At 54.5% G+C, this 13,267-nt stretch overlaps 1 protein-coding gene across 3 annotated transcripts; it reads right to left on the bottom strand.

Annotated features, from left to right (window-relative positions):
- Nucleotides 1-199: 199 nt before the first annotated feature.
- On the bottom strand, nt 200-13,088 carry TMC4 (transmembrane channel like 4). 3 transcript variants are annotated; one of them, XM_025423973.3, is made up of 15 exons: nt 12,931-13,088; nt 11,700-11,913; nt 9,840-9,985; nt 9,485-9,717; nt 9,270-9,391; nt 4,150-4,297; nt 3,097-3,264; nt 2,730-2,893; nt 2,344-2,470; nt 2,015-2,112; nt 1,621-1,804; nt 1,202-1,332; nt 937-1,092; nt 563-641; nt 200-458 (listed from the first exon to the last, which is right to left on the bottom strand). In XM_025423973.3, exons 1-15 carry the CDS (start codon nt 13,079-13,081, stop codon nt 381-383), a joined length of 2,199 nt encoding a protein of 732 aa, XP_025279758.2. In that variant the 5' UTR covers nt 13,082-13,088; the 3' UTR covers nt 200-380. The 3 variants fall into 3 exon arrangements, with proteins under 3 accessions (XP_025279758.2, XP_025279759.1, XP_048960480.1); XM_025423974.3 differs by lacking the exons at nt 937-1,092; nt 1,202-1,332; XM_049104523.1 differs by lacking the exons at nt 1,202-1,332; nt 1,621-1,804.
- Nucleotides 13,089-13,267: the final 179 nt, after the last annotated feature.

Genomic DNA, 13,267 nt, shown 5'->3' with positions numbered 1-13,267 from the left:
CCAAGTCCGTAGCGAGCGCTGATTGGCTGAGATGCCGAATTCGGGTTGGTGTAGCCTGGAGACCGCCTCTTCACCAGGTCCTGAGCCAATCACTTGTCCCCGCCCTGAAGCTACGGGACGCGGCCGCTGATTGGCTGGCCTTCTCGAGGCCGATAATCTGATTGGCCGGCTCAGGATGCAAGTTACAAACAAAGCGCTCTGCAGTCTCAGCGGCGTTTATTGGTACGAGAAAGGTTAACGCGAGAGTGAGGGGGTGTCAGGGCCCCGGAAATCTCCGCAGCCGGGGACTTAGGGTCTTCTCAAGTTCTCTTTTACAGATGAGGTGCGGGCTTCCATAGGGTCCGGGGGCAGGATGAAGTGGGCCATGGTCCCGAGCAGGGCTAGGGAGGTCGAAGAGCCCCGGTGGCCGAGCTCAGTGCCACAGCGCGCTGTGCCAGGAAGACCTTATTCTGCGCCTCCTGGGTAGAGGTAAAGGGTAAAGAGAAGTGCAGGTGAGGCCGACCGCTCCCCACCATTTCTTTCAACATCCAGGACCCCCTACCATGAACCCGCTTTGCCTCACCGTCTCTATCTGGCGTTTGAGCTCAGAGACCAGACGTCCATAGGAGTTAGCCAAGGCCAGGGTATATGCCATCAGGATGCTATAGGGACGGAAATGGAAGCCATACCCAGGGGGCTCTTAGCATATCTTCAGTGTAAAGGCTCCTTAGAAACCGGGGATCTGGACTCCCAGCCCCACCCCACCCCCGCCAGACCCCTCCTCCCTCAGACCCGGGAGTCCAGGCTCCTCCAACCTCAGACCCAAGAGTCCAGGCCCCCAGCCCCCTCCCTCCTCAGACCCAGGAGTCCTGGCCCCCAACCCCTCCTTTCTTAGAAACAGGCAGTAGGGGCCCCCAGGGAACACAAACTCAGACCCAGGATTCTGGGCTCCCTCACCTGGAGATTAAGAGAAGAGGCACAGCAAAAGCCTGGGTCCCCAGGAAAAAGAGAAAGTTCTGGACGGTCTGAGGGAGGTTGGAAATAGACTCAGGGATCTGGGCCCAGATAGACGACTGCCCTTGGAATGGACCACACAGCTTAGAAGGTGGGATCCTGAAGAAGTCAGAGACAGTGTTCAAGGATGGCCAAGATTCAGAATCCTGGATGAGGGTGGAAGGAAGGAGGGAAGGAGAAGGGAGAGGCAGGCCCCTGCCACACTTACAGGAAGATGCTGTAAAGCACGGGAACAGCGGAGATGGCCAGAGCCAGGAGAAGGACCAAGGGGAAAAAGAAGTTCGCTGTGGAAGCCCGAAAGGTGCGGGAGGCCGGGGAGCAGGTGGAGAAAAGGGTGAACTGGGGGGAGAAGGAGACACAAGACCCTGAGCCCTGGCCTGTCCTTTTTCATCGTCCAAGAGTCCTTGTCCCTGGCCCCTCCTCAGGAGGGAAACAGAATCCCTGGTTCTTTGCTGCCGTCAGATCTGGGAGGCCGGATCCCCTCTTCCCCTGGACGGAAAAGACGCCCTAATCCCCTCCTCCCACATCCAGGAGTCTGTCCTCCAGACCCTTCTCTCTCAGGAGCTAGTAGCTGGGGACCCTCGCATCCTCCTTCCTCAGGACCCAGGAATCCACCACACTCCTCACCTTCTTGAAATAGAAAAGTAACAGGAACTTGGCCGTGTTGAGCAGAGGTAGTAGAGGGCAGAAAAAACTCCCTACCCAGACCACCGTCTGTGCGTAGATGAGCCCGAGCACCTCGTCGGGTACCTGGAACTCCTGGGTTCCTACCACGCGACCCAGGACCCCGGGACAGAGGCCACAGAGCAGCCTGAGGGGCGGGGCGGGGCCAAGTCAGAGGCAAGCCCGCCCGCCTTGCCCCGCCCCTGCCGTCCTGCCCGCCAATCAGAAGTGAATATATTTGAATAGGGGTGGAGTTTTCAGTCCTGGAGGGGGTGTGTCTAGAGGGAAGTAACTAGGTGAGAGGGGGCGGGGCCTGCAGACAAAAGGTCAAAGAAATGGGGTAGGGGTGGGGGCTCACTTCCGAGGAAACTGGATGAGCAGCATGACAGCCACGCCAGTCAGCAGATCAAAGAGCAGGAGTTTGTACATCTCCTGCCCCAGCCGGGTCTCCCAGCACTGAGGAAGGAAGGCATGGGTCAGAAAGACCTCCAGATCCAGGCACCTGGAGGTCCAAGCATCCAAGTCTCCAAATCACAAGTGATCCTAACAAACCTTTTTTTGGGGGGTTGGGGGTTAAGGGGAGGGTGTCCTAGCACTTTAAGCTCCTTCTTCCTCTTAAACCTGGTGTCTGAACCCATCTAGTTCCTGCTTTCCTTCAAGGACCCAGGATTTGGGGCCCCTTCTCACCGGTAGTTCCTTGTAATTGTAGCCACAGGTCTTACACTCTTCAGCCTCAGCCTTGCCCCCACAAGTGATCTGATTCCAGAGGGAGAAGAGCAGGACTAGCAGGGATGCCAGGCGGAGAAACACGGTCCTGGCAAGGGGAACGGAATCAGCCCTGACCAGTGTTCACCACATGCCAGCCCCCCTCCGCCCCCCACATGTGGAACACGCTCACAATTCTTCCCACTTCACAAATGAAGAAACTGAGGCTCTGATGGAACAAGAGTCAGGATTTAAATCCAGATCTCACTGGGTCCCATATCCAGGGGATTTCTGTGCCTTGTGTACTAGAGCCAGTGTCTTTCACACCAGCCCTGCCGTCATCCCCAGCACACCCACAGAGGTAGAACCTGAGCAGGATAAAAGCAATCTGGTGGCTCCTGGTGTAGCCCTCCAGCAGGGCGATGAGCTTGAACACAGGTGGCAGCAAGAAGTTAACCCCAGAGATGAAGATGGATGGAAGGTAATCCACCAGGAGCTTTAGCAGTGGCATCTGCTGGACAGAGGGCGTCTCCTGGGAGAGAGGGTGGTGGATCAAGCAAAGAAGCTCTGGGCTTCTGGTCCTCCAGAACCTTGCTAAATGTCCTCCCCCAGCCTTTTCTTCCTCCAGCACCCCAAAGTCCAAACATACACCCCCATCCCTCCTAAGATGCCCTCCAACCTTGGAAATGTAAGTTCCAGGATGGAAGGACTCTCCTCCCCCAGGACCCTCCACACCTGAAGCTCCACGGTGGCCCCTGTAGCCCAGTAGATTCCGTAGAAGGCCGCTCCCAGGAGTGCAATCACCAGCAGATTGAGCAGGATCCGCACCGACCACACCCTGGCTTGCTGGCCCAGGGTCCGCGCTGCAGCCTGGCGCCGCACCACAGCTTCCTCCAGCTCCACCTGAGGCCAGGAAAGACGTCCTTGTGGGCTCAAGTCCCGCAGACAGGCCCGGCAGGTGGTTCAGAACCCCAGCTCAACATGAACTGACACAGCAGCACCCTCTAAAGACTTCTGCAGGGGATCCCTGGATGGCTCGGTGGTTTAGCACCTGCCTTTGACCCAGGGCGTGATCCTGGAGTCCCGGGATCGAGTTCCGCATCAGGCTCTCTGCATGGAGCCTGCTTCACCCTCTGCCTGTGTCTCTGCGTCTCTCTGTGTCTCTCATGAATAAATAAATAAAATCTTAAAAAAAAAAAAAAGACTTCTGCAGTTCTTGTCCCAATCCCCCCATGGTCCTCTACTGGACAATTTAGATCTCCCACCTCTCCACAGCCCAGGGCTCCACACCGCGCCCCTCCGAGGCCCCGCCCAGCCCTCCTGGGCTGGGGCGGAGTTCCAGTTCTACTTTTTTTATTTTTTTTTAATTTTTATTTATTTATGATAGTCACAGAGAGAGAGAGAGGCAGAGACACAGGCAGAGGGAGAAGCAGGCTCCATGCACCGGGAGCCCGACGTGGGACTCGATCCCGGGTCTCCAGAATCGCGCCCTGGGCCAAAGGCAGGCGCCAAACCGCTGCGCCACCCAGGGATCCCTAGTTCTACTTTCTTGGCCTCCTTCTGGCCATGCCCAAGTCCTCACCCAGTGCAGAGGAGCTTCATGCCCCGCCCCCCTCCCGCTGCCTGATTTTCCTGTCCCCTTTGACATCAGGTATCCCAACTGGGGCCTCGTCCCAGCCCTCTCATTTCGCAAGGCCCGCCTCCTTAGGAGAACGTTCCGCCCAGCGTCGCTTTGAGCCCCGTCTCGGGTCTGGGCCCCGCCCCCTCTGGTCCTTTCCCTGAGCTCACCTGCAGCTCATACAGGATGTTGCGCTGGCGCAGCCGCACGTGGACATCCCCACAGAGGCCGAAGTCCCAGGCGGTGAACACCCGATGGCTGTAGCTGGTCAGGGCCCCCGACTCAGCCAACAGCGTCTGTTTCAGTCCTGACACGGAGCTGAGAGAGGAAGGCCCCAGAGACGGGGTGTGGAAGGTCAGTGAGGGCGGGGTCACCCCTCTTATGGGACTAGCAGGGAAATGAACCCTGGGACCTTGGGAATTTGACAAGTAGAGTCAGAGACGTGCAGACACACACAGTCATGGGAGCCAAAGACCAAGAGAGGGATTCAGGGGCCGACTGGGGAAGGTAGACACCCCGCAGAGAGCCACGCGCTCCAGAGAGCAGAGGGCGGGGACCCAGAGTGACAAAGACAAAGATCCTGGGGACAGACACAAATGTAGAGGGGAGACTGCGACCCCACTGGGAAAGGATTCAGAGAAAGTGGACAGGGAAATGAGGGAAGAGGTCTAGAGAGAGGTCAGAGACTCAGAGGGAAGGACAGACGTCCAGAGAAGGGGGTGAGGGAGAAAGACCCAAAGGGTGGAGGACTGAGACTCAAAGAAATGGGGCAGGGACGCCTGGGTGGCTCAGCGGTTGAGCGTCTCCCTTAGGCTCAGGGCATGATCCTGGGTCTGGGGATTGAATCCCACATCCGGCTCCCTGTGGGGAGCCTGCTTCTCCCTCTGTCTGTGTCTGCCTCTCTGTGTCATTCATAGATAGATAGATAGATAGATAGATAGATAGATAGATAGATAGATAGGAAAGGAAAAGAGGGAAAGGGAAAGGGAAAGGAAGAAGTGGGGCAAAGACCCAGGGAGAGGACAAGGAAGCAGAGAAAACTGGGCAAAGAGATTCCATATCCACCCTCAATGACCTGGCACAAGCCCCCAGAATCTCTTGAGTGGATGACTACAGAACTGCCACCTGGCCTCTGCTTCCACCCTCGCCCTCTTGAATCCATTCTGTTCCCACACTGGTGGAACCTTCTTTTTTTTTTTTTTTAAAGATTATTTACTTATTCATAGAGACACACACACAGAGAGAGAGAGAGAGAGAGACAGGCAGAGGGAGAAGCAGGCACCATGCAGAGAGCCTGATGTGGCACTCCATCCAGGGTCTCCAGGATCATGCCCTAGGCTGCAGGCGGCGCTAAACCGCTGCGCCACCGGGGCTGCCCTGGAACCTTCTTTCTATGCAGATTAGATGGTACTACCACTTAAAAACTATTCCACAGCTCGTCCTTGTTCTGGAAGTTTAGGCTCCTTCATAGCACAGCCAGCCAGCAAACACCTAATCTAGCCCCCACCTACTTCTTAAAACTCAAAATCCTGTCCCTCCTCCTGGCCTTTCATTTCTCAGAACACTCCAAACCTCTTCTTACCATAGGGCCTTTGCACATGCAGTTCCTGCTGCCAAGAATGTCCAGGTCGTTAATTGCTCACCTGGCACGTTCCTTCTCATCTTCGGGTCTCTACCTACAGGTCAGTCCTTTACTACCACTTCATTTAATGAGGGTCCCCTCCCATTCTCTATCACAGGGGGTGGCAAATTATGGTGCCAGTTTTTTGTAAATGAAGTTTTATTGGAACAGAACCACATCCACTCATTTACTTACTGGCTATAGCTGCCTTAGCCCTACAACAGCAGAGTTTAATTGAGACACCATATAGCCAGAAAAGATGAACATATTTCTTATCAGGCCTTTACTTTATCAGGAAAATAATTACTGATCTCTGCTTTATCATCTCATCCCTTTTTTCTTAAAAAAAAAAAAAAAACTGTTGTTTTTTAGATTTTATTTGACAGAGAAAGCACAAGCAAGGGAGTGGCAAGCTCTCCATTGAGCAGGGAGCCCGAAGTGGGGCTCGATTGCAGTACCCTGAGATCATGACCTGAGCCAAAGGCAGATGCTTCACCGACTGGGCCCCCCAGGTACCCCCCATTTGTTTTCTACATAGTACTGCTCTCACACTGAAATAGCTGATTCGATTTTTAATGTAAAAGTTGCTTTTTCTTTATCTCACAGTTCTCTCCTCCTGGACTGTGTGAACTGTGCAAAGGTAGGGGGACCCAATCTGATGGCCCTGGCCCAGTGCCTGGCATTTAGGAGACCCTCCACTTTTTCTTTGTTAAGCCCATGATTTTCTTCTTGACCACAGCCCCTGCCCTTGAGGGATTCCCAGTCTTGCCTGAATGCCAGCATGTCCCAGATGGGCATCTCTATCTGGATCCATCTCCAGAACCCATGTGGGCAACCACCTGCTCCCTTCATTTGTCCAGAAGCCACTTCAGAACAAACCGGCCACAACTGTGCTCCCCACCAAGGCTACTCTCCATGGCCCTTGCCATCACAACTGCCAGCAATGTGGCCCTTCCAGGGGCTCGGGCTCAACACACCTGAAGTCATTCTTAACTTCCCAGCTTCACCACGCCCCATATCCAATCATTAGGGAACCCTCTGGGCTCTACTCAACATACAGCCAGAGTCTCCCTTTTATATGAAGAACAAAACAGGCCAGAGCAGCCCATGATGTTAACAGAAAGGATGGGGTGGGGAGAGTTCAGGGGAAATGTAGTAACCTGAGATCTTGAGGGGGCTTCCAGGGGCTGGTCATGTTCTATTTCTTGATATGGATGGGGACATACCAAGCTCTATTCTTTGATTTTTGCATTTTTCTGGATATGTGTGATATTAAAAAAATATATATATACACACACACAACACTAAGATTTGACAAGGGAGCCCACATATTCCCTTGGGGAGGATAGTCTTTTCAACAAATGTTGCTGATAAAACTGGAGAGCCACATGCAGAAGAATGAACCTGGTCTCAATCTTAAACTGCTCACAAAAATTAACTTGAAATGCATTAAACATGTAAACATAAGACCTAAAACAGAAAAAGTCCTAGGGAAAAAAAAAAACAAGACCTCCTTGACATTCATTGGGGATGATATTTTGGCTAGGACACCAAAAGCATAAGCAACAAAAGCAAAAATGAATTAGTGGGACTCCATCACACTTAAAAGCCGCTGAACAGCAAAAGAATGCATAGAATGAAAAGGCAACCTATGGAATAAGAGAAAATATTTGCAAATCATATCTGTCACTGGGGTTAATTGAAAAAATAGAAAAAGAACACATACAATACTCAAGCAGGCTCCACACAGGAAGCCCGATGCGGAACTTGTTCCTGGGACCCCAGGGTCACGCCCTAAGCTGAAGGCAGACCCTCAATTGCTGAGCCACCCAGGCGTCCCTACAAGAGTACATCTTAAATGTCATCATAAAAGACATGATATGATGTGAGGGGGTGGAGGTATGAGCCATTGCTGTGGCGGTAATCATGTTGCAATATGTAAATGTACCAAATCAACACTTTGTACACCTTAAACTTACACAATGTTATTTATGCCAATTGTATCTCAAGACAGCTGGGGGAGGGGGAGTAGAAATTCAATTTAAAAAAAAGAAAAGAGGGATCCCTGGGTGGCGCAGCGGTTTAGCGCCTGCCTTTGGCCCAGGGCACGATCCTGGAGACCCGGGATCGAATTCCACGTCGGGCTCCCGGTGCATGGAGCCTGCTTCTCCCTCTGCCTATGTCTCTGCCTCTCTCTCTCTCTTTCTCTCTCTCTCTCTGTGTGACTATCAAATAAATTTAAAAAAAATAAAAAAAAAGAAAAAAAAAGGAAAAAAAAGAAAAATCCCAAGCTGACCCCTACAACCACCCTACTCCAAGCCACCACTGTCTCTTGCCTGGATTGCAAAACCCTTGTGACTATTTCACCTCCTGTGGGTTTGCTCATCCCTTACTGTCTTTCCTCCCTCCTTTCCTTCTTGCCTCTCCCTCCCTCAGGGCCAGAACCTGAAATCAAATCAGGTTGATCTGGTCAAGAAACTGCGCTGAGTCCCATCTCACTCAGAAAAGCAGCCAAATCCTTTCTGGAGTGCAGGTGCATCTCCACGGCTCTCCCCACCTCCCTCTGCTCTGGTACCAGCCAGCTGCCTAGTGCACCCTCCAGCACACCACTCTCCTCCTACCTTGCTCTGGCCAGGCCCTCTGCCTGCAATGCTCTTTCCCTGGGTGTTTACTTGACCAAATCCCTCTCCTTCTCAACATCCCATCCTCATTTAAAGATCTTGTCTTGGGACGCCTGGGTGGCTCAGCGGTTGAGCGTATACCTTTAGCTCAGGGCATGATCCCGGAGTCCCGGGATCGAGTCCCAAGTCGGGCTCTCTGCATGGAACCTGCTTCTCCCTCTGTCTGTGTCTCTGCCTCTCTCTGTGTGTCTCATGAATAAATAAATAAAATCTTAAAAAAAAATAAAGATCTTGTCTCAGTGAAGCCTCCCTGGGCACCTATTCATAGAGCAGCCTGGCCTATCATCACTGGCACCCCACCTCACCTGCTCTGTGTGTGTCCAGAGCCCCAATCACCTTAGACCCCACGTCATGGACTCATTTATAGCTTATTGCTTATCACCTGTCTCCACCAGGCAGACTGTCAGCTCCATCAGGACAGAACTCGGTCAGGTTTTCTTTTTTTAAAAAAAGATTTTATTTATTTATTCATGGAGACACAGAGAGAGAGGCAGAGGGAGAAGTAGTCTCCCTACAGAGAGCCTGACGTGAGACTCGATCCCAGGACTCCAGGATCATGACCTGAGCCAAAGGCAGATGCTCAACCACTGAGCCACCCAGGTGCCCCTCGGTCAGGTTTTCATTCGTTTGTTGTCCTGTTTTGCCAACTGTCTAGAACAGTGACCAGAACATAGTAGGGGCTTAATAAATATTTGTGAGAATGAATGAATCACCCCTATTGGTTTCCTATAAAGCACTCTCCCCTCCAGAAAAGATGTATTTAATTTGCTGGGCTAATATCTTACTTTCCCCTACAAGCTTCTAAGACACAGGAAGTTGAAACTGCCCATCTTTGTCACTGGTCTTTGGCATTTTAAAAATTTGGTTTCAATACAACTAGAGAAAGGGATCATGGAGCAGGACTCTGGATTCTTGGGGACTGGTCCTCTACCACCACCACTCCTTCCCCACGACACCAGGGTGGGGATGGGGTGCGGTTGTTACTTACCGATGGAGGATGAGCAGCAGATACAGGAGGCCAATGACAAAGACAGAGCACAGATAGGTGACTGCCAGGTGTGCGCGGGGTGGGTAGAACCCATAGAAGAGGGGAGACCATTCTAGAAAACCCTGCAGAGGAAAAGTTCACCGTGGGCTTAGGCAATCAGAATCGGGGGGTACTGAGGCTCGGTGGGGGGGTCTCCCAGGGCTCCAGGGACGCACCTCTCCTGACAGCAAGTTGAGGAGATGGGTGGGGAAGGTGACTAGGCCTTGGGGGCTGGGGTTGTAGAAGCCACAGGGCGAGGAGGTGTCAGAGCCAGGGGGACCCGGGAGGGTCCCTTCCAGCCAGGTGGGCAGCAGTGTCATACAGGCCTTAATTACAGACGCCAGCACGTTGAGAAGCAGCAGGAAACGCAGCAAGGAGAAGTAGGACTCGGTGCCGGCACCAAACTGGCCTACAGGGGGTGCAGAGAGGCCTGGGGCTCCTGACACACAGTCCCTCAGACCTGGGAGTCCTGATTCCCCAGCCCCTCCTCCCTCAGACCCAGGAATGGGGCCAGCCTCAACCCCACCGCACCCCCAATTCTCTTCAGTGTCCACGCCCAGGGTTGCAAGGTGTGCAGGCCTTCCTTCGTCTTCTCCTTCATCCTCCGGAACTTCAGGGCGCAATTTGAGGCTCTGGAACCCGATCCCTGAGCCACTTGGTCCCTGGTATGGCTCTTCCTGGTAGGGAAACATTCAGAGACAGAATAGGAAGGACCTGGCAGCTCCCAATGGACACCCCCAAGTGGAGAAACAACACAACAGCAGGAGCGGGAAGTAAATTGCAATATATCGATAACTCGGAATCCTCTACAGCAATAGGAAGAGACACAGCTAATGCATAGAAGGCCAGGCAGGCTGTAGATACCGCAGGAGCTCTGGAGCAAGCACACACACCGTGCTCTTCAGGGATGAACTTGCAGGTGGCCAAGCTGGACAGGAGAATGAGGAACAGATCATCATAGAAGTCTGAGATAGGATGCCTAGGTGGCTCAGCGGCTGAGCATCTGCCTTTGGCCCAGGGCGTGATCCTGGGATCCAGGATCAAGTCCCACATCAGGGTCCCAGCAGGGAGCCTGCTTCTCCCTCGGCCTGTGTCTCTGCCTCTCTCTCGGTGTCTCTCATGAATAAATAAATAAAATATTTTTTAAAAGTCTGGGAAGGGATGTTGTGGGGAGGTGGGGGTGACTTGGGGCCCATGGGCAGCTTCTGGGAGCTGTGGAGCTGTGTCTCCTGCCCTGCGTGGAGTTTCCGTGGGTTCCCGTGATGGGAATACTCTGTGTATACACAATGTTTCATGCACTTTTCTGTAGGCAAATATCAAAACCTAAAAGGAAAAAAGGAAAAAAAAAAAAAAGGAAGGTGTGATCCTGTGATTTATAATAAGAAATATATATCTGAAAAATATATATATATCGGGTTTTGTCCCCGTTCCTGGCACAGAGCTTTAAAAATCTTTGGAATGCCCTGAGTGATGAGACTAAGAGTGGGGGCCTCGTTGCCGGGGGGAGCCAGCCCTGAGACTGGAGGGAGAGAGAGGGGCTGCAGGCTGAGTTCCATGGCCAATGCCCACAGATTTAACCAAGCACGCCTGTGCAACAAAACCACCATAAAAACCCAAAACGAGGGAGGCCTGGGTGTCTCAGTGGTTGAGCGTCTGCCTTTGGCTCGGGTCGTGGTCCCATAGTCCTGGGATCGAGTCCCGCATTAGGTTCCCCGCAGGGAGCTTGCGTCTCCCTCTGTCTGTGTCTCTGCCTCTCTCTCTGTGTCTCTCATGAATAAATACATTAAAAAAATAAAGAATAAAAACAAAATGATGGGGTTTGGAGAACAATTTCAAGACACATGGCCCCATTCTCAGAAGGGCCTTGTGCTTGCTTCTTCTGTCCTGCTGTTCCTGGGTGGAAATGCACAACACAGGCATCCCACATTTTCCCAAAGTTCCAGGGCCAGGCCTTTGTTTTTAGGAAGACCTGTGTTACCCTTTGCTTGACGCCCCAAGCAGGTTTATGAAAGATTTCATAGCAACGCTGTCCTTTGGATAGCGGGGAAACCTGTCAGTCTTGCCGGAGCTGTCCAGAATGTTCGTTGTTCAGCAGCCGTGCACATCTTGTAGCCCGGGAAGGGAAAGAAGGAAGAGGGACAAACTTCGGAAAACAGAAGGCCACAACAGAAACACTACACAGATTCCAGGCACAGGGAGAAGGAGCCAGAGCAGAGAGCCAGCACACGAACCCGGGCGACAGGAGAGTTCTGGAGCCAGGAGCCAGGGAGGCAGGAGGCCTGGGAGTCAGAGAAGCAGAGACACAGGCACAGGGAAAGAAGGCAAGAGAAGCAGGGAGAGGCTGAGGGAGGAGGAGAGGACACACGCTGGCAAGCCGGAGCGGAGCCTCACCTGTGTGTCCGGCGGGCCTGCATGGGCCATGGCAGCTCCCGGGAGGGGACGGGCTCCTCCAGCTCCTGCTGGGCGGCTTCTGCCATGGTCTGGAGTCTCCTCTCTCCATCTTCTTCCTCCTCCTCCGATGCCCCCCACGGAAGAACCCCAGGGCCCCGGTACCGAAGGGTTGCAGCACTGGGGAGCTCATTCAGCACAGAGGAGAGCGATGGGCCTGGGGTGGAAAAGAAGGGGCTGGGAGGGCGCGGGAGTCCCAGCCTCCTCCCTCAGACCCAGGAGCCCAGGCCCCTGCTCCTCCTCCCTCAGACCAGGAGCCCAGGCCCCTGCTCCTCCTCCCTCAGACCAGGAGCCCAGGCCCCTGCTCCTCCTCCCTCAGACCAGGAGTCCAGGCCCCCAGCCCCTCCCCTCAGACCCAGGAGTCCAGGCCCCTGCTCCTCCTCCCTCAGACCCAGGAGCCCAGGCCCCTGCTCCTCCTCCCTCAGACCAGGAGTCCAGGCCCCCAGCCCCTCCCCTCAGACCCAGGAGTCCAGGCCCCTGCTCCTCCTCCCTCAGACCCAGGAGTCCAGGCCCCTGCTCCTCCTCCCTCAGACCAGGAGTCCAGGCCCCTGCTCCTCCTCCCTCAGACCCAGGAGCTCAGGCCCCCAGCCCCTCCCCTCAGACCCAGGAGTCCAGGCCCCTGCTCCTCCTCCCTCAGACCCAGGAGCCCAGGCCCCTGCTCCTCCTCCCTCAGACCAGGACTCCAGGCCCCCAGCCCCTCCCCTCAGACCCAGGAGCCCAGGCCCCTGCTCCTCCTCCCTCAGACCAGGAGTCCAGGCCCCTGCTCCTCCTCCCTCAGACCCAGGAGCCCAGGCCCCTGCTCCTCCTCCCTCAGACCCAGGAATCCAGGTCCCCAGTCCCTCCTCCCTCAGACCCAGGAGTCCAGGCCCCATGTCCCCTCTGTAAGCACTGAAATGTGGGCTCCCTAGACCCCTCCTTCCTCAGGGCTGAGGAACCCAGTCTTCAATTTCCTTTTTCCTCTTGCTCAGGAGTTTGCAACCCTGCCCCCCCCTTCTCCCCTCTACTGCTCCCCAGGACACAGGAGTCCTAGCTCCTGGTTCCCTTCTCCCTCAGACAACCAGGAATTTAACCCTCCCCCTTCTGCCCTCTGGACCCTGGAGTTTCAGCCTCCGGTCCCTGCCTCCCTCAGGACTTCCACCAGCCCAAGGGGCTGGACCCCCTCCCACGCCCCCACCTGCTCTGGCCTCCCGGGGTGCCAGCCACCCTCCAGGGGAGCCCCAGGCCTCCGGTTCCCATGTCGGGCGCTCTTCCATGGCCGCAGGTGAAACTGTTTCCGTCTCCAGCGGCCAGCTGGGCGCGGTCAGCCGCAGGTAAGGAAGGGACATGGGCAGGTCCATACCTGGCCACCAGGTGGCTCAGGGAGGGGAATCCGAAGCACTTGTCATCAACCAACAGGGCGGCTGCTCGAAAGGTCTTCTGGGAACCGAAACCCCCAGATGCCAGTGTGACACCAGGGAGCCTGGCTCGAGCCCATCCTGCAGCGCCCATCCTGCAGCGGCTGTGTGAGCCCC

This window comes from Canis lupus, chromosome 1 (genome assembly GCF_003254725.2).
Source record: "Canis lupus dingo isolate Sandy chromosome 1, ASM325472v2, whole genome shotgun sequence".
In the NCBI taxonomy this organism is placed as follows: domain Eukaryota; kingdom Metazoa; phylum Chordata; class Mammalia; order Carnivora; family Canidae; genus Canis; species Canis lupus.
Note: the sequence above shows the minus strand (reverse complement) of the source record. Positions and strands in the feature narration are given on the sequence as shown.

Coding starts and splice junctions, on each gene's coding strand:
- TMC4 (XM_025423973.3), bottom strand. CDS start 13,081: ATGTCCCTTCCTTACCTGCGGCTGACCGCGCCCAGCTGGCCGCTGGAG. Junction 11,914..12,930: donor ACCCCGGGAGGCCAGAGCAG/GTGGGGGCGTGG, acceptor TTTCCACCCCAG/GCCCATCGCTCTCCTCTGTG. Junction 2,894..3,096: donor GGGCCACCGTGGAGCTTCAG/GTGTGGAGGGTC, acceptor CCTCTCTCCCAG/GAGACGCCCTCTGTCCAGCA.